Source organism: Python bivittatus, unplaced genomic scaffold, assembly GCF_059951505.1.
Source record: "Python bivittatus isolate LINGU-HERP-01145 unplaced genomic scaffold, Pbiv_v1 ctg000700_np1212, whole genome shotgun sequence".
NCBI classification, from domain to species: Eukaryota; Metazoa; Chordata; class Lepidosauria; order Squamata; family Pythonidae; genus Python; species Python bivittatus.
The window spans coordinates 98,730,032-98,750,859 of NW_028277098.1; the positions used below are offsets into that span (position 1 = coordinate 98,730,032).

At 43.9% G+C, this 20,828-nt stretch overlaps 1 protein-coding gene across 5 annotated transcripts in view; it reads right to left on the bottom strand.

The window, feature by feature from the left end:
* Positions 1 to 1,777: 1,777 nt before the first annotated feature.
* Positions 1,778 to 20,828, bottom strand: part of LOC103051444 (peroxidasin homolog) — a 63,659-nt gene continuing 44,608 nt past the window's right edge. For 2 of the 5 annotated variants that reach the window (XM_088154124.1, XM_088154127.1), the window contains 11 exons: positions 18,807 to 18,965; positions 18,456 to 18,568; positions 15,850 to 16,006; positions 14,602 to 14,710; positions 14,257 to 14,414; positions 12,049 to 13,552; positions 10,142 to 10,276; positions 8,566 to 8,774; positions 7,499 to 7,613; positions 6,948 to 7,041; positions 1,778 to 6,436 (listed from right to left, as the gene is read on the bottom strand). In XM_088154124.1, coding sequence (XP_088010250.1) covers positions 6,338 to 6,436; positions 6,948 to 7,041; positions 7,499 to 7,613; positions 8,566 to 8,774; positions 10,142 to 10,276; positions 12,049 to 13,552; positions 14,257 to 14,414; positions 14,602 to 14,710; positions 15,850 to 16,006; positions 18,456 to 18,568; positions 18,807 to 18,965 — 2,852 coding nt within the window. In that variant the 3' untranslated portion in view covers positions 1,778 to 6,337. Of the gene's footprint in view, positions 6,437 to 6,947; positions 7,042 to 7,498; positions 7,614 to 8,565; positions 8,775 to 10,141; positions 10,368 to 12,048; positions 13,553 to 14,256; positions 14,415 to 14,601; positions 14,711 to 15,849; positions 16,007 to 18,455; positions 18,569 to 18,806; positions 18,966 to 20,828 lie in introns of those variants that run through there. The other 3 variants (XR_015798512.1, XM_088154126.1, XM_088154128.1) reach the window with 3 other exon arrangements.

Genomic DNA, 20,828 nt, shown 5'->3' on the forward strand with positions numbered 1-20,828 from the left:
TGATTAATAAGCCACACCAAAGAAACTAGGATAGAAACTAAAGCCTTCTTCAGAAACTGGGTCTTGCTCAGATGAGGACGAGAGGAACAAATTGTGCTAAAGAAAAGCAAGCAAACAATAATTTAAAAAAAAAAGGGAAAAAAACCCCTTCCGAGGAGCAAGCAGAAAATCTAGGGTGTGCCTGCAGGCGACTTTCAAAACATGTGCAGAATTGAGGCCGAGAAGGGGAATTAAAAATAAAGTCCAACATCTTGTTAACAAGTTGAATAAACAAAGCAGCCGCTCAGGACAATATCTGTGGAAGAGATCTTGAAGAATCCAAATGCGGAATTGCTCGTTATCCAAGCAAAAGAAAACAAATCAAATCAAACCAGATCTGGAGACCCAGAAGCAAACTGGGAAGATCTCCAGGAGAACATGATTTCTAAAAAAATTAAAATTAAACATGGATCAAGGGAAGACTGAAGAACTTAGTTAGATAACTGGGTGATCTGCATTCACTGCTGGAAATCTTTATTAAAGGCAAAATGGTCAGCCCTATAACAGGAAGAAGGGTCAAGATGGCTTCTTCAAAGGTGGCCCCTGTTCATTTGTCTTTGGGAGTTGATAAGGTTTACAAGATTGTCAGAAGCCTTTGAACAAAGAGATTTCCACTGGCTAATACCTCCAAAAACAGTTTGAAAACAACCCACAATTGTCTTCACTTCTCCCAACTTCCAGAATAGTATTAACCAGGCGGTGTTCACCCTCTTTTTATCTGGCAGGAAAAAGCAGAGAACCGTAGACAGTGTCCCATCCCATGAACTACACAGTTCCTGGAGTAACAAATGCCTTTTTAGCTCACGTTTCACTCTAAAAGGAAATGAATAAATTACCAACTCCTCACCCATGTTTTTCAGTAAATATAACTGTGTGCACTGGCCTGATGCTTTACAAATGAAAAAGAAAATGAAAAAACAAAACAAAACACAGAGCTATGATGGCATGCTGTGGAAGGGACTCTATCCTGGCCAGACCCCACTTGGAAAACCGAGTCCAGTTTTGGGCACTGCACTCTAGAAAGGATATCAACAAACTGGAGGAAGTTCAGAAGAGGGTCACCAAGATGGTGAGACACCTGGAAACTAAGCCCAGTAAGAAATAGTTAAAGGATGTCTTCTCTAGAGGGGAGATATGAAAATAGTCTTCAGATATCTGAAGGGCTGTCGCAAAGATTTAATCTCTATTGTCCCAGAGGGCAGGACCAGAATCTAAGGGTTAAAACTACAGTTTGAAGCTGGGCGTCAGGAGGAACTTTCTGACTGTATGAGTTGCGAGTCAATGGAAGAGGCTGCCACGTGAAATAGTAGGTTCTCCTTCTGGAGGTCTTCAGACAGAGGCTGAATGGCCATCTGTCAGAGGTGAACTAGTGGATCCTGTTCCATGTAGGAGGTTGGACTAGATAACGTCTGAGATCTCCTCCCAGTCCATGATTTTATGATTGGTAAAAAATGATAGCAAAAACATTGAAATCCTCCAAAGGCTTCCAGCTGTCTTGCCATCATTACTCTGTTGCACTTAAAATGCTGGGAGGGGTGAAAAGTTAGCATACCACATTTTGGCTTTTCCACATAGTTGTGACCATGCTTACATTTTGCTATGGCAGCTGATTTGGAGAAGGAGAGAAATAAGTTCTAAATAACAGTTAGATACCAAATTTTTATGGAGGAAGTCATAGCTAGAAAAAGGAGGCAGGAGTTCTCACTAGGGAAATGGATGGACCAAAATGACTTCAGAATGAATTCAACAGCTTTATTGTAGTTTCCTGGAGCAGAATTAGAAATGAACGGACCTTCCTTCCCAAAGAAGATGAGAAGGAGAATCTCTGCTGGATCCAGAAGCATCTATGGAGGGTGGTGGGGCTTGACCAACTGTGTGTTGCAACATCATGATGCAGACACTGTTCTTTTCGAGTTTAAGGGGCAACATTGTGATGCAAGAACAAAAAGGCTGTCCAGAACCAGTGTATTCTCTTATTGTGGACCAGTGTAATGTCCAAAGGGGCCAATAAGTCTAAATTATTTATAGCAGTTGAAACAAAGCAAAAAAGGACACCTCAGAGGTCAAAAGTATCTGAGGGAACAGACATCAAAATGACAGTTCAATGCAAGCAAGTGGAACATATTAAAGCAGCCCGCCCCCAACTTTAATTAACCAGAAAAGGAGGTCTGGTGAACAGTTCAATCAACACATTGAGCAAGTGTGTGTCTGCTGTGAAAAAAGCAAATTCCCTGGGGAATTCTGGGAGTTGAAGTCCACGCACCTTAAAGTTGCCAAGTTTGAAAAACACTGCTCTAACAGGAAGGAACAAAGTTTGAGGTTTTTAGGCACAGGAAAAAAAGAGGAAAGAATAAGAAGGTGAATCACAGGAGTTATAAAATTACCGTGAAAAATCTGGGTTTACACTGCTAGTTTGGAAGAATGGGATTTTATTATCTGCAAGATTGCTACAGTTGATCAAACATCCACCTTGTCTAATGGTAGAGGTAAACAACCTAGCTGGGAATTCTTGAAGATTTAGCCAGAGACAACTGGTCTCCACCAATAAATGGATCTTCTTTGAATTCTCCTTTCTTTCAACAATCCTACATATCTTGTAAAAGAAAAGAAATCCGTCTGCAGGTTCTTAAGATTCCTTAATTTCAGGAAAAGGTAGGTTGTAGGAAAATGTATTTTGGAAAAAACAAACAGGTAGTCTTCACATTCAAGGTTGTTAGCACCAACTCTCTCTGGAGATCTCCTTATCCCAAGAGCCAAAGGCAACCTCCATCTAAAATATATTATACAGGACACAGTAAACTACAATGGAATACAGGTAGTCCTCACTTACTGACCTTAATTGGGGCCAGTAATGCCATCTTTAAGCAACATGGTCATAAGTCGAAAAACCATGTGATCGTGCCACTTAGCAATGGCAGTTACAGCAGTCCTGGTTGCCATTGTTAAGCGAGGACCGTGTGGGTTGTTAAGTGAGGACCTCGTGACCGTGGCTTCCGACTTTCTGCCAACTTCCCCATTGATTTTGCTTGTTGGAAGCCAACAAGAAAGGTCGCAAATCATGCTAATGTGACAACAGGATGCTGCAACAGTTGGAAGTGCGGGCTGGTTGCTGAGCACCCAAAATGCAATCACGTGACCACAGGGGCACTGCAATGGCCACAACTTTGAGGACCTATCATAAGTACCACTCATTCAGCCCCATTTAACTTCAAAGTGTCTCTGAACAAGTGATCATTAAGCAAGGACCACCTGTATAGCATAGCACCACTGAATTTTTTGAAGCACCTCAGTGTAATGAAACAGCACCAGAGATCAGATTCAAAACCTGAAATCAGATTCAAAACAGTTCCAGCTTAAGCCATGGAATAATTCTGCAGTAGCAACGACTGTACTATAAAGATTTCATTGCTTTGGCTGGCACTTCAAATATATGTCCATGGAGTGATTCTGAACCAACTAGGAGAATCCATACTCTGTTTCTGAAGTCACCTTCATATTTAAATATGAACAGTTCCGAGATGACCACCATTTAAACATTTGACTGTTTAAAGATGGCAACTATCTTTAAAATGGAATTTAGGGAACCTGAGATCCCTGGAAGAACTACAGTTCCTAAGCTTTCGTACATCACAATAACTTTGTTAGGTGAGCTTCATCTGGACATGTGGCTTTTAGTCTGAACATGTATAAGAAAATCTTCCCAGCCTCAGATATTTTTCCAGCCTCGCCTCCTAACTGTCTGTTCTCAGCAGCAGCTGCAACAGGCTGTGTGTGATGGGGCATGATGTAGAATTCAGGAAGACAGGCAGGAATGTATCCAAGAACAACGTATGGATAAATGTTCTGGTGTCTATCAACCAACCATTTGCAGTGTTGTAGTACCTATTGTGCTTCATCTTAAAAACCTTCTGGAATTAAGGAGATTGGAAATGTCTTTTGTGAAAAGAATAGAAGCAGTTGGAGGGACTTCATGCAGCTTCAAGGTCATTGCAAGCTTAATACAACAAAGAGAGGTTTCCACCCATCCTGGTATTTATCTCTGACGTGTTCCGTAACTAAAGAATGACTGATCAACAACAGCCTAAAGGAATGTTGTTGATTTAGCCCATGTTCCCAGCACTTTTCCTCAAACACAAGCATGGCAAGGTTGCTTCCAGCTAATCAGTTCTTTGCCTGAGTCTTCAACCATGGCGTCTTACTGTTTAAATACCCATTGAAGCTTTTCTTGATTTGATTGGTTATGATTTGAAAAATTTCATATGCACAGCATCTGCTGGCTTTGCTTGATTGTCCTTTCGGTGGGCCTAGGGCTTCTGAAGCTGAGAAGCAGCGAGGTCTGTTCAGAGCATCTTTTGTCCAGGCATCTTGCAGAAGAGAGGGACAGTACATAGCTGTTGGAGATGGTACCATCTTTTTGTATTTGGGAGTTGTTTTGACCACTAGGGCAAATGGAAGGAGACAGATAAGGCCAAGAGTCTTCACAAGGCCTTTTCTCTGTGTGTTTTTCACCTGACCTATTGATAGTTAAACCTATTGTCCTTCGGTGTTTAAAGAGGCAAAAGGGAATGTCTTCTATCTCTATCTTTCTTATGCTTCCCTCTCTTCAAGATGTACGTAGCTTAGGAAGAAATGAGACCTACTTTTTACTTCAACATAATGAATGTCCACTAGCATTCATTGCTAGCTGGGCTAAGCCCATATCCTGCATCCTAGACCACCATATTATGAATGCTTTTACTTTTTCCAGTGGGATACTCAGCTTCTTAAATACTCAATATTCTTTCAATGCTCTGTTTATCTTCAGGAGCACATCCTCTATCTGGGGCTCCCTCTGAATTCAAACCTTCAGCGTTTGGATTATTCTGAAACAGAGTTCATCGTTCTGGGTCCAAAGTTGTTAATAAGAATTGCAATCCTGGGTGTTTAAGAGAGAGAGATTCTCCAGGTCTGAAAACAGGACAAGTGAAAGCTCAGAATAAGTCACTCCTTAATACAGCTAGAGGCAGTCTGGGCATCTAAGAAGCTGGAGCTCTTTCAGGCCAGTGATGAAGGGTCAACCGCCTGGAGAGACATCTCCAGGATCTGATGCAGGCAAATCAGGGGCTGAGATTGACAGTGATGGTCTCTCTTGAAGCAAGCTGGCTTTTCTTGAGGGCAGAAGTAACTGCAAGGTGCGTGCAGTTGCTTGAAACAGCCTAGGGGTAAGAGACAAGTCAGAAAACATGAGTATTACTAACTGAAGTATGAAAGATGTTCTTAGGCCTGCTTCTACAACACCACCTGGGCATATTGCCAGACCCAATTACTGTAGTATGGAAAAAATAAAATAAAAATGGAATATATTGGAATGGAGCTGCTCAGGAGCATCTAATTTATCACTCAGCTTTAATGGTAGCAGCATGTGGACAGTCTAATCTAGGATCAAAAGCTAAATACTGTAAAATCAGATCTGGTTAGTACCTTGATGGGAGGCCATCATAAAACACCATGCCTGTAGGCTAGATGGGAGGTAAAAACCCCAAATCCTAGGATAAGACAATAGCAACACAAACCACTTCCATATTGTTGTCCAGAAAATAACATGGATAAATCTACCAGGAATCAAGCTCAACTTGAAGGTAGCTCAGAAAGTGTCAATCCTTAGTTTGACTTTGGCTGATATTCAAAAGCTAAACAGAGTTAGATGTTGTGTGTGCTTTGATATGACACCATCAAGAAATCCCAGGACTGCAAGCTAAACTGGAAAGTTGAGACCAAAATCTCAGAAGGCAATGGCAAACCACCTCCACACTGCTATAGAGAAAACTACATGGACATGTCCATGAAGTCAATAGGGGTCAAGCTTAACTTGAAGGAGTCTTGACCTTACTTTTGCCATGAAAACAAAGGTCAGGTTGAGGAAAGGCCATTATTAGATCTGCTGGTTTGCACTTCTGCCATTTCGAAGTGATGCCCCACCAATACCATAAAAGAGGAACATTTTTTTAAAGAAAAAGAGATGGGTACGTGGCTTAGGAAAGACCAGCTGCTCAGAAATGAGTCTTACAATCCAGATGCTGCTCTTGAGCATTGGGGTCCTTTATAAGCCACAATGACATCAACTTGACAATGCATGTATCATGACATCTATCACTGTGTGATAGAAGTGCATAAGTTGAATCATTTGATGCTTGTGTCACCATTTGTTCCATCCATGAACACCAATACTCCTGACCCTGATCCAAAAAACATTGTGCAACCTGTCCTTCCCTCTTTCACCCATGGATTGTCCTCTCACTCAAGCAGCACGTAAGTGGGGTCATCTTTTCCTCTCCTTTGCTCCATTCTCTTGCTGCCGGCCATATTTGGTAGCAAAGCTTCTTTGATGTCTTCTCAGTTGACCTCCCAAGCCATTGACCTGGCAGCAAAGAAAAACAGTAGGGCAATTAATAGATTAGGACAGGTGGAAAGCAATGGAATGGGGAAACCATTCCTAATTTAGTGTCCTCCAAAGATGCTAGACTTTTGCCCCAATGGCCCGCCTGGTGGCATGATGGAAAGTACAATTTAAGACATCCAGAGAGTAAAAGATTGGGGAAGGCTGCAGAGCAGAGATGGCCTGATGGATTAATTCAGTAACTAGGGTCCCACAGAGTGTTATATTATGGCTTATGTTATCATGGCTTAGCAAATAAACCATAATTGGCAAGGTTTGCACTTTTTGCTAAGCCCAAATCAGAGGGTTTATGAAAAACCATTCATAAAAAATATATTCATAAAAAAATATTACCAACTTCAGATTCCCTAACAGATTTTGGAAATCCTTCAATCTCATTCCTTTTGGTTTATGTCTTTAATCATGAATCCTTACAAATGCTGGGGATTTTGAAACAGAAGGTGATATAAACCAGCTAGCCCCACCCAGGTACCTGCTTCCGAAGAGAGAGGATGGTTTTTTCAAGTTCTTTCACCAAAGATCTGAGGTCTTCTTCTGGGGAATGGTTCAAAGGTGATCCCTCCATCCTGTCAAGAAGTGATAAAAGAACTTTGCTGGAGTGTGTGTGTGTGTGTGTGTGTGTGTGTGTGTGTGTGTGTGTAGGAGTTTCACATAAAAGTTGGGGGAGGTATGCTCTGTTTAGGGCAACCAGATCTGGACTCTGATGACCACTAGATGGAAGCAAAGGGTTGAAGAAAATGCTGCTCTTTGCTGCTCCGCTGGGGCCATGTGGAATTTTACAAGCCAGATCTGGTAGCTTTAGCCCAATGTTCCTCAACTGACTTCCTCAGCTGGCTGGGGAATTCTGGGAGTTGAAGTCCACACATCCTAATATAGCTGAGGTTGAGAAACACTGCCTTAGCCCTTCTATGAATGAGCCCCAGAAATGCATTTATTGTGCAGAAAATACGCTGAGGATGAGCTTTTAAACAGATTCAATTGTATCTTGGCTATATAAGTGCAAGAAGAAGTTGATAAAGAGACCTTGGTCCTCCTAAGAAGGCCTTGGATGGATTTTCTTCTGGATAGCTGAAGTCGGATGATCTTTTGCTTCGGAACTGCTGTGAGAGGGCTCTCAATTGACCTCTTGTGCTGCAGTCTGGGGCAAAAAGAAGAGTTTGAGGGTAGGGGCAACTTTTGGAAAACTCATAAATACTTGCCCCATATCTGTCATGTTAGCTTTCTTCATTCTCCCTGAATGTAGAAGATATGGGGTACCAGCTAAATGGTTTTCATATAAAATTGTATGCTCACTTCTCTTCCAAAAAATTGATCTCACGTCAGCAACACCCCTTGACATTTTTGCTGGACAAATTGCATAAGAAATTGACACAAATTTGATATCAGAAATGACAATATCCAAACATCAGTGAAGGAACATTTCCACTCTCCGAGACACCCTCTTGTTGAGGATACAATCCTTGAAAACAGATGCATCGAAAATGCGATTCCCTAGGAGATGGCTGGACTTGAATTCATCAGAAGATTTACCACCATGTATCACAAAGAATGAAGCTTCTTAGCATGCATGTATTAACTCGCTCTTCTGTGCAAGAATGAGTATACTGTATCACGCTACCTACTGCTTTGTTAAAGGTCACTACAGGTGAGTTCTTTTACCATTTCCTTCATGCAATGTTCAACAATAGCTTTATGTATGCGTGTGTATGTGTTTTCATACACAACCAGACACAGAGACCCCACAGATTTTCCTTAGGACTAAACTCCAGGAACGTGTTCCTGAAGGAAAAGGGGAGGGTGTTTAAAGATGAAGAAGAAAGGAGCAGTCGATTATGAATGGGCTCCATCTCCCCAAAAATGGCCATAAGTGACTAACAGCACCCAGGAGTAGCTGCTGGGTTGATGGAAATCAGACCTAAAATCCTAAATTCTTATTTTTCCTCTACTGCAATAAATATTCATCACCACCTTTGAAAATTAGCTCTTTTAAAATGTCCTGGTTTGAGAGACCATCACGCATACTCCGAGTGGGGAAAGGCACTTCTTCAACCTTTTCCAGCAAAGGGTCACCTTTGCTGTGATTTCTTCACCTTCGCAGCAGTCTTGCCACATGCGCAGATCCACTTGGGGAATTTCACTGCAGCCAACCATGCCTTGGGGATACGATGCCACCTGGAAGACATCCTTCTGGAGCTGCTGGATGTGGTCACTGTTGTCGCAGATGATACGGGCCAGTGATGCCTGCTTGATCTGCGTGAGCTGGGCTGAAGTGAACACATCTGGATTTTCATACCAAAACCTCATGGAGAAAAGACAAAAATGTAAGGCTATGGAGCACATGGGGGACATGAGGCCGACCAGCAGGATGTAGCTGCCCCTGCATGATCGCCTCCCCACTTTTTGGATGGGCCTTCAATTGGGCAGAGGTAGCTACCCTCTTAATTTTTTAGACCCTTCCCCACCCTTGTTGGACATCCCTGATTTGATACAATCTATTTTGTCCTTGCTCAAAACAAGCATGGTAAGCTCCCTACAGTGTAACACATTTACTTTGTGTGTGTGTGTGTAATACAATGTCAAATTTCTGATCTTGATGGGTTCTAGGGGCCATAAAAAGGGGACGAGGGGTCCTATAGCCACAAATGAGAGGATGCCTATCCTGGGATAGACAGTGGTCACCTGAAAACTTTTTAGGCTGATTTTCTTTGGTTTACGCTATATTTACCTCAGCATGGTAAGTAAGAAGTAACTCGAAGGGGTTGTACTATATTCCAGATTAGTGTTTTTCAAACTTGGCAATTTTAAGATGTGTGGACTTCAATTCTCAGAATTCTGGGATTTGAAATCCACATGTCTTAAAGTTGCTAAGTTTGAAGAACACTGTTCTAGATGAACAAGTATAGGCAGCTGGTTTTTTTTTTTAACCACTTGAGGTCACATCAAAGTATTTTTCAAGGATGCCACTTCACAAGTTCAACGGTTGAGGGCCAAATGAGAGAGTTGGGTGGTTGAACGATGCACATGAACCAACAATCAGCCAATTGGCCAATCGTCACATTTCCAGGTGTTTGCAATACTGAATAAGAGAGGGAAGTTAGAACCCATGAGGTTCAAAGAGGGCTTAATTATAAGCCTAAAAGAGCATCATTTTTCCTTTCTTCAGATGTGCTGAGCTATATCTTGGCAAGAGCAAACAAGGGAACTCACCAAATATGGGATGACTAATGTAAAAAACTCTCTCTGCCTGGCTGGTGAGCCTTGATCAAAGCAACAAATTCCCCAAGGAAATGGGGGAAAGGCAAACCTGGTGTATGGGTTTAACAGTAAATAAAATCAAGAAATAATGTTTTGTTTATAATTGTTACTATGGATTGAAAGCCCCTTTGGAGGAGATGATTACCCTAAAAAGCAAGATATAAATAACTAGAACAAATAATAAATCATGATAAATCACCCAGACAACAAATTGCTTGGATGAAAGGTGAAGAGCAACCTCCCCAACCAGGTGCCCTCCAAGATGTATTGTTGGATACCAACTTTGGCAATCCCAACTAGCAGGACCTTTCTGGCAAGGTTGGTGGAGACTGACTTCCAGTGCTTTTGCTGGCTGCAAGGCTGGAGAAGGCTGGCTGAGAGACTTGATTCTGAGTCAAAATTTGGAATTACCTGTCTCCATTTCGGAGCCGTCTGAACTGGGTCACTAATAAGCACATGAGTGTTGGTCCTACTCTGGTTCCTGGGACAAGATCTTCTACCATCAGGGCTGGAAAGAGGTCGATATTCTTTGTAATTCCATATAAGCTGCAGGAGCAGAGGAGGAAACGGATTCAGAGACCTGGAGCAGATTCAGAGACCTGGAGCAGCAAGGATGTTCATGGGGTGGAAATTTTGTCTTTTAAGGAGAGACAAAGGGAATTGAGTAGGTTTAGCCTTAAGAAGTGATAACAGATAAACCTAGTGCACTATTGTAAAGATATCTTGCCTAGGATATTATACTGGGAGAGTAAAATTGGAGAATATGCTGCAATGCCAAAATGGATGGCACAAATCCATAATGGAAGTTTAATTAAGTTTAAGCAAGAACAGTTACAGTTACAGAGGTGAAGAGTGCACCATTGGGAGACCTGAAGGACCAGGTTAGGGATAGATTGTCATTGAATAGTTCCATGTATGCGGTCACCATTAAAGTGCCACATGTAAAAAAGGAGCAGGACTTTGATGGTATGGTTAGAGCTGCCATTTTCAACCTCCTCCCTGCAGACACCTCTGTTGGGTATGTTTAATCTGGATTCCTGCACCAAATAGGTGTTGGGCTTGGTGCTTCAATAGCTCTTTCGAGTTCTAGGATTCTGTGATCAACGGGTAGGATTAGGAATTGTCTGGTTTGACTTGTTCAGGAGCATATTGGAAGGGTGGAAAGGGACTCTTAAGGGGGACTTCCAAGTCCCCTACAGTGCCCAGGATCCCTTGCAGGAGGCCATGACAGAGTCGAAACAAGCATGGCACCCAAAACTTATCCCTGAGAGAATCACCTAATGCTGTTTGTGTTAAAGCAGGTGTAGGAGTCCTAATCTTGATGGAAGAAACAAGGTGTCCGTCCTTTGAGGTAGTCCAGAGAAGAAGCACAAACCATGAGCACTAATAACACCTTTACTGTAAAGTTACAGTAACGGAATCTTGCAAGCCTGAAAGTACTTCTCCCTTCCTTTTCTTTTACTCTCCAGAAAACTAGGGAGAGATCCCTTCTGAGATGCTTCCCACACCCTTTTTCCTTCTGTGGGCTGAGATACCTTTTGCATCACAGTTGTCTAGGCTGCAGCTCTTCCCCATCTCTAGAGATTATTTTCACAGACCATTGCACAAGGTTGGGATAGGGTTATTTAATATTGTCCCAATTCTTTTCATACTGGAAATGCCAACCTTAGCCCATCCACCACAAAGCTGGCATTAGCTCTTTAGTGAACGTATATATGGCAAGGGACCCAGTTTTCTGAGGGACTGCCTCTCCCCAGTTACATCTACCCATTCCATCAGGACTGGCAGAAGAGGCATGTTATGGGTCCCATCTACGAAAAAGTGTCATCTGGCAGGACCAGGAAGAGAGCCTTTTCTGCCATGGCACCCACCCTCTGGAACATCATCCCCCTGGACCTTAGACTGGCCCCGATCCTCCCAATGTTTAGGAAGGCCCTGAAGACATGGCTCTGCCATTGTGCCTGGGGGTCTGGAAATGGTGGGGAGCTCTTACAATGGCTGTGTTGAGCTGTTGTAGGATGAATTCTGTTGCTGATCATGATTTCCTGTTTTAAATTGAGTATGGATGGTTTTCATATATTTGTATATTGGTTTCTAACTTGTTTTTATTGGATTGTTTTACCCTTGGTGAGCTGCCCAGAGTCACTTGGATGGGATAGATGGTCATACAAATTGAATGAAGGAGAAGGAGAAGAAGAAGGAAGGGAGATGGAGACAGAGAAGGAGAACGAGGAGGAAGAAGAGGAGGAGGAGGAGGAGGAGAAGGTTAGAAAAACTAAGATTGACTTATTTAGCATCCATTCTTCATGCTTCCATACCTCCTGAGTTTCTCCCTGATCTCCAGATTTTTAATTTCATTCTTGAGGTCATCAAACTCCTGAGCAGATGTGAGGTTGCAAAAGACACGGAAATCATTATAAGGTGGGATGCCATGATCACGCCCTCTCTGGATATTGATGGCTGCCAGGTCTAGGGAGACTGAGTGCACCATTGAAAACAGCTTCTCCGTCAGTTCCATGTTGAGGAGTTCAGAAGGGACCCGCATTTTCCCAGGGACCCCAAAAAGCCCACGCAAAAGGGGATCAATGCCACCCTCCTGGATGATCCTGAATGGGGAGAAGAATGCCTTGTGAAGTGGGACGTGGCCTTGCTGGATGGGCTGGAAAGTTTCATTGAGTCGGTAGAGGAGTGGGTTGATAAGGGTGTGGCCAAAGCGAAAAGCAGCTGTGGCAAAGACATTCAGGATGCCAGCATTGGTACTGGGTTCGTAGCCTTTGTAATCTCCCAAGACCTTCATCCCAGCTTCTCCAAGGATCTTGGGCAGCCAGTGGGAGTAGGTGATGTGCTGCATCAGGGCCCCCACAATCTTGCGAGCCTCATGATAGATGGTGTCCCCATCCCAGTGAGGGTTCAAAGCCTGGAGCTTGGTGGCCACCCGATTATGCTCACGGAACCACAGAGTGTGCATGGAAGTCAAGGCCAGTTGTTCATTGGCCCGGTGATCCCCTGCCAAGAAGCATGGCACAGGGCTCTCGCTTTCATCCCGCATGCACTCGGTCGGAGGCCCGGTTGCAAAAGGGAGGAGGGGCTTTCCTGAACTTGGAACCACCTGGCCTTTCTTCAGAAGCCCATTCTGGTTGCTGAGATCCCGCAGTTCGAGGGATTCCTGTTCTGTGCTGCCGTAGACATTGGAAGCATCGATGAAGGAGGTGAGATGGTTGATCTGCTCTCGGGCGTAGACAGAGTTCATCAGCAGGGACGTCATTCCACTGCCACACACGGGGCTGGAGCGCACAAAGAACATGCACCGCCCTTTCCGTACACGGGGGTCATTCTTCGGGATCATGATGGAGAAGCAAGGTGGGTCATTGGTGCACACCTGACTGCAAGACTCTCCATCTGAAAAGCGTGCCATGCTGATCGCAGCCACCGTCTGGTCCAGGTCATGGTCCAGAAATTGTCCCCACTGCATAAGCATGTGAGTGAACTGGTCATCGGGCGTAATGGTCTCGGTGCCAATCATGGCGGTAGAGACCAAGCGAGGCAGAGGAAGGGGGAGCTCCCTGGAATCCTCCACCAAGGAGAAGCCCCGGGGGAGGTTGAAGCCGTTTTGGTAGGCGGGCTTAAGAAGCCGTTGGAAGGCCGTTAGGGATGCGCCCCACATGGGGTGCTGGAGGTTATTGCACGAACCATCGTGGGTCCTATACTTCTTATGGAAACAGATGTCTGAGCAGTTGGGTGTGCGGCGGTGGGCGGAGCAGCCAGATAAGTTGGCAATCATGTTCAGGTAGTGAGGGGAAACCAGATCATTGTAGCGATAGCCTGAAAGACAAGGCAAAACGTTGCATCGGACGAATCAGAATCAAAACAGACTAGCGGCATTCATACCATCTGCTTCACTTGTTTACTGCCAAGCCCACCATTGCTCCTTGTCTGGGGGGAAAATAAAGAAGAGAATTTCTCAGGCTCGTTTTGAGTGAGTTCACGAAGGTAGAACCTCTTTCAGTGATTTGAAATGCTTCTTCCCAGCTTCCTAGCCACCTGGGCTGAATTGGTTTATGAGATAAACTACCAACAGACTCACTTTCTGTCTCCTGATGGTTTATTCCAGTTCTTTCCCACCCTCTCCCCAACGTCTCCCAGATACTAAATGAACTCCCCTTCTGGGTTTGCACAATAGACGGAATCATAAGTTCATAAAGTGGGCTGAGTTCACACCTGGCTACTTTGCATGTTGTGTGAATGAAGCCGCTCTGTTTCTGGGAGTCCTGAACACAGCTATTCAACATTAAATGATTTTTTTTTTTAATATCATTGGCTCTCCAGATTTCATAACTGGATAATTTAACAGCCAAAGATTTATAAAAAGAATGCCTAGAATGTAAGAAACATCCACTAAATTTTGCAGGAACATCTGGTGCTCCTCATCAGCTCCCATCCCTTAGTAAGAGAAAAACTAAAACTAAAACTATATTCTTAAGACCAAAGCAAAAAATGAAAAAACAGGCCAATATTCTACGTTATACCCGTTCCGTTCATGTCCACGAACAACCCTTGCTGGACGTGGTCCTGAATGAGTTGCAAGGTCCTTTCAAAGATCTCTCCAGCCCGAGCCGTCTCAATGGTATAGGGATCCCGTGGATATCTGAAAAGGGCCAGCAATTCATTCGGTGTTTTGGGTCTCCTGTTTGGAAGGGACAGAATGTGATTTTCTTAGCAGCTCGTCATATCTTGCAAACCTCATTTTCCGCATGGTGGTATCTTTCCCCGATTAAATTTCTGACTGGTTGATCCTTGGCTGTTGCATCCCCCTGACTTTCAGTGTGGCGGCAGCTCCCGCTAAATGTGAATGAAATTCCTAATAGTCTTACTTGCTGAACAGTTCGGTGCGGGTCGAATTGATGGCAAAATCCACACTGCTGATGGCTTCCTGGATGGAGGTGGCTACGAAGGTATCACCACTCCTTCCAACATTTGTGGCTTTGTTTTAGCCCACAGAGGAGAAAAAGAAAAGAAAAGAAAAAGAATTTAATTAATGTAATGGATTTATTAAATTTAAAATTAAGGAAGGGCTTGTTTTACTATCTCAGCTCAGTTTGTAGATAATACAGGTAGACCTCATTCAATGACTGCCTGGTGCAGTGGCTGTTTGAAGTTACAACAGTTGAAAAAAACAACCTTGCGACAGGCAATCCTCACATGCCTGTCGCAGCGTCCTGCAGTCATGTGATTACCATTTGCGTGCTTCACAACTGGTTTGCAACAAGCAAAGTTAATGGAGAAGCCAGCATAAAATCGTAAGTTGTGGTCATGTGATGTTTCACTTAATGACCACAGTGTCTCACTTAATGACCAAATGTGAAGTGATGCCATAAGTCCATCATGGTTGTGTGATTTTCTGCTTAGTGATTGTGGTGCTTAGCGACACAGTTGTTGATCCTAGCTGTACTTATTCTTTAAAAACCTATGCACAAATATACCTTCTGAGCACTGAAGCACATCCTGTTACTTTCCTTATGTGCATTTCAAACTGACAAAAGCAGCGTTGTGTGGTTGCATTGTTGTGCCACAATTCCCACCCCTTGAAATCCTTGAAATTTCAACCTGTGTCCTTAGATAAAGCTGCTGGACCTGTCTCCTTAATACTTCCTGTTACTAGAAAACTCCAAGCAGTTTACAATGCATGGTTAACACACATGCATTGTAGAACGGTAGATTAAAACAGCCTCCGAATAGCATATTAATTTAAAAAATGGAAGGAAAGAAGGGAAGGACAAACATCCATTTGTCTGGGATGATACGAGACAGGCAGGGGATTGGGTAGGGAGCAGGTATGTCTACGCAGGGGGAGTCAAAAAAGTTAAGGTGGTAGCCACAACAATTCAATCAAACTCCCGCCCCTTTTTATGTACATCATGTTACAATACATGTAAAAAAGACTGGGGCTTTGATGACATGGTTGGCCACCCTCTTGACCTTTTTGACCTCCTCACCCCTGGCAGGGAGTTAGAAGACCTCCAAGTCTTCTTCCTACCTTTCATTCTAGGCAGAGATGAAATAAAATCCATTTTCAGGGAAAACTATGGTATGCAAACAAAGAATCTCTCTGTTTCTCTTACCAATGACTGTTAGCTGCATGCTGCTAGTTGTGAATCCAGAGCTACTCCTGGCGATACACTCATACCTTCCTTGATCTGCCAGCCCCAAATCTCTGACGGACAAGGTGCCTTCTTGGCTGATGTGGAATTTCCCACTTTCTGTGATCTGAATGCTGTCCTGGTGCAGGAGGAAAGAATTTGGAGCTTGAACAGCATTCTTTCTGCTGGGGAGACCACATTTTGGGTCATGGGAGTCCCCAAAGGAAGTCAAAAAAGTCAAGATGGTGTCTGCAACTCTAGCCACCATTTTGACTTTTTTTGACTGTCCTTCCTCCCCCCCCTGCAGACACCCCTGGTTTTGTTTATGCATGCAGCTGAATGTGAATAAAAAGACGGGATATAAACTAAGTAATCGACAAAACAAAGCGGAATGCAGACATGGTAGGAGAGACATCTGTCTTGTGAACAGTGATGGTCAACCTGGTAGAAAAACCCGTTCGGTAATTCATGCAGAAAGTTTGAGAGAGACAATCACAGTTCTCTGTGTGGATTTTTAAAGGGAAGAACGTAAGACCAGCCCTGCCGGATCATCAGCATTTTGTTTCTTACAGTGACCATTGAATGCCTCTAAGATGCTTGCAAGCAGAGGATGGAGAGATCTCTTTCTCACCGTTGTTCCTTGGCAACTTATCTTTGGAGGCCTATTGCCCCCAACCTAGAGATAATATGGAGTCTTCAACTGATACTCTGGCTAGGCCCGTCATCCCCTGAGTCAAGCTTAACTTGGTCATTACACAGACACATTTCATTTTCTTGGCAAAAATATGGACTTGGTTTACCATTGCCTTCCTCCAACCTTTTATTTTGTTTCCCAGACTAGAAGGCAGCTGTAGGGTTTCCTGGTGGTCTCCTATCCAGGTTTGAACCATGTGCAACCCTGCCAGGCCTTTTGCAAGATCAGTCAAGGATGGCTAGGGCCTGCCCACGTGCTGAGCTCAGCATGCATAAGTGACCAAAACTGAAACTTAAACTGAAACAGCTGTGGTATGAAGAAGCAAACCTTAAAATAGGTCATGCGATTTTGACATGTGGGCAACTGTGCTTTCTGGATGTGACCACTAGATGTCAGTGAAGGCATTGTAATGTTCAAGAAGCCACAAAGAAAAAAACCTTCACACTATATCAGTGTTTCTCAACCTTGGCAAGTTTAAGATGGATGGACTTCAACTCCCAGAATTCCCCTTGCTGGCTGGGGAATTCTGGGAGTTGAAGTCCATCCATCTTAAACTTGCCAAGGTTGAGAAACACTGCATTATATTAACCAACACATTTAGCCGTTTCTTATTTTTTCATTTGCCTAAAGATGCATCACCTTGAAACTTGGAAAGGAAAACTGGACTCCATGAAAACTGGCTGGGGGCGGATGACGGCTGTGGGAATGGTGCCTTCCTTCCCCTCCTTGCATACTGAAGATGCCCTAAAGGGCCTTTCTGGATTTTGGGCTGATATGGAAAAGAAATGATCCAAGTTTTTAAAGCTCGGCTCAGCCCTGTTCCGATGAAGGCTGGACCTGCTTCGGGCCAACATTTCAGAATTAGCTTGCCCAGCCAAGTTTTCAGCGACTACCTAAACCAATGATGCACAACCTTGGGTGGACTTCCAGGAGAAGGTGTTTTGCCCGGAGGGTGGAACCGTGCAGAATAGCCTGCTTCTCCAAGAAAAGTCAAGATGGGAATTCCCAATTCTCCTCCAAACATTTAGGCTAGGGGTTCAGGGGAACTCAGCTGCTGTTGATCTGTTTCTCTGTAAATGTTGTTTGATCCTTGGGCACCAGGGGTTACATGCTGTAGTTTTTGCATATATATATATATATATGTATGTGTATGTATGTATATATATATATATATATATATATATATATATATATATGCCACCAGGGTCACCACTGAGATGGGTGGTCATATAATTACTAATTCATTTCATACAATTATTAATTCATGAATTAGCACATCTTTTGGACCATGAATTGATGCTGATGAGGTCCTAGTGAGATGAAGAAAGGGATGTTTCTCCATTCTCTTGGACAAGAAAGAGGGTTTTTGCCCCCCTTTTGCCAAAAAATGACTGGAATCTAAGTTAAGTGAAGATGGGGGGCCATGATGGTGCAGCTGAAGCCCTGCCCTTTTTTTACACGCATGAGACTTCATGTGAAAAAAGGGAGGGGGGATTCAATTATGTAGTCCTGGTCACCATCTTGACTTTGAGGAATGTACAATTAAAGCCCCATCTTCTTTTTACATGGACTCTGATGCATGTCAAAAGGGGTGGGAGTTTAATTGAATGATCGTGACCACCATCTTGACTTCGTTAACCTTTGTGGACACCCCTGCAAGTGTAGCTTCCTCTGCTGCTGAAAATGTAGGGCATAGCTGCTCACTGGAAGGCATGAATCATGCAGAAATCATTGTGTAAGTCCTAAAATTGGCAGAATTCACTTGAAAAGGCAAAGAGAACTTGATCCCCCCTCAAAATAAGACACCCTCATTTTGCATCAGTAGCCTATACCCAATGGCCCCACCACCGTGCAGAAGGTGGCCCTGCTTGTGTTAAGTGATAAACAATCAGACCTTCGCCCACGTTATCGTTGGCTGTGGATCTCCTTGGGCAGTACAAGGGATCTCAATGTCTTGTCCGACATCTGCAACTGTATCTCGAGGTGGATGAAGAAATACAGGCATAACTGTTTAGGAAGGACAAGGGGTTGGGGGAGAGAAAGCATGGAGTTAGATTTTAATTTGGGACATAAATTCAGGGGAGATTTGTTTTCCGGATAGGTTGGCCATGTGGCTAGACATCCTGAGCACTGAACTCCAAACATGCTGGAGAACACCAGGTTGGGGAAGACTAGTTTCAAGGGCAGAAGGAACTCAAGGGGATGGTGAAGGCAAGATCAGAAAGAATTCTGCATTTGAACTTACCATGTGGGGTGACCCAGAGCTTCACAGAAAAACTCTGGGCTCCAACAGCATTGATGGCGTGGCACTCGTAGTGGCCTTGATCATGAAGGGCCACTTGCACTATCTGCAGGGTTCCCGTGGAGAGGACACTGTGTCTCCAACTGTTTGGCAATGGACCTCCTATTAACAAGAGCACTGTGTGAAAAGGGGGTGGTGTTGGAGGAGTTCTCCCACGATTTCTCTGAGCCTTCACAAAGGATGGACAAGCTTTCCTTGAAAACAGGGGTGTGATCGATCCAGTTGGGTCTAGTTCATGGGAGCGAGTTGTTAATTTGGGGGGGTTCTTCCTCGATTTCTTCCTGAGGGACATCACACTGGGTTCTGATGCTGAGCCTGAAAGTCCAACCCCATCCCTCCTGTGTTCTTCTTGCAGGAGGACAATGTGTAGCAATTGTGCTCTTGCAAGGTTGCAAGACAGCTTTTGGTCCAGTTTTAGTTAAATATGGGATGGGGGGGAGGGGGTGAAAAGGGAAAAACACTGTAGCTGGTCTTCTGTACTTGGGGTAGGGGAAAGAGAGAGAACAGAAGTGGGCTAACAAATTATCATTGGAACTAGTTGATGCCTAGTTTAGATGATGCCTTGTTTGAAAGAAAGGAGGTTGGACAAGCTTCCTTGGAGGAGTTCAGAGGGGACCAAGATGGTGAAGGGACTGGAAACTGGAAACCAAGCCCTTTGAGGAATGGTTAAAGGGGTTATAAAACAAGATACATGCAAACACTTAGAGTAGGGTTTCTAAAGTCTATACCAATAGGTACAGGTAGTCCTTGTTTACTGACCACTCGTTCAATGACTGAAGTTGTGACGGTGCTGAATGAGTGGTACTTATGACTGGTCCTTGAAGTTCTGGCTGTCGCAGTGTCCCTGCAGTCATGTGATTGTGATTCAGCTCGGCAACTGGCTCACACTTACAATAGTTGCAGCATCCCATGGCTACGTGATCGCCATCTGCGACCTTCCCTGCCGGCTTCCCACAAGCAAAGTCAATGGAGAAGCTGGCAGGGAAGGTTGCAAGTCGCTCTGGTCAGGTGCTCCCGCTCTCCCTGTTTTTTCTTCCGAGGCATCCTCGGGCAGCAGGACAAGTACACCCCTTGGTCCTCCTGCACTCACATTGTCCACCCTTTGGCCTTCCTGTGCTTGTGCCATGCTGTGCCGCCCTGCCAGCCTTCCTCTGCTTGCACTCCCCCCTCCCCCCTGCCTGCACTCCATATCACTCACCCGCCCGCTGGTCTGCCCATGAGCTGTGTAAGGAAGGGCTTGGTGTGACTGTGACTTGGAACTTCCTGCCGGCTTCCCCACTGACTTTGCTTGTTGGAAGCCAGCAGGAAGTCACAAGTCCCAGTCACGTGAGGTCCTCGCTTAATGATCCATGGTAACCACTTAATGACGGCAACGGGGACTGCCAGGATTGCTGTTGCTCAGTGATGTGGTCACGTGGCGTTGCACTTTATGACCTCATCACTTAGCGGCGGAAATTCCAGTCCCAATGACTGGCATTAAGCGAGGACTATCTGTACTGCAAATCGGTTGGAGTACAAAGAAGGGGGAAGTCAGAAATCAAATATTCATCTATATTATTTTTAGGGATGTTTTTCTTTTCTTCTTTTTTTTAACATTTCTAAATAATAACATAGTGGAGACTTTGGCATAAAGCTCAAACATTTATCTTTTTGATATTATGAATACAACTCACACTACACTACTTGGAATCTTTTACTAATGTTATATTGTGTGTTAATTGCATAACCAGTAATTATCTGCATAACCAGTAATTATCTATCCATTTATAGATATTATCTTTTTTGGAAATAGATCTTTGTTTTAATTGAATGTAATAAAGAATGTAATAAAAGAAATAACCATATTTTTTTTAAAGGGTGTGTTTAGGCTGCAGAAAACAGGATGAGGGGAGATAGATCAGCCTTCAAATATCTGAAGGACTATTGTATAGAGGAGGGAGTGGACTTGTTCTCTGTTGCCACAAG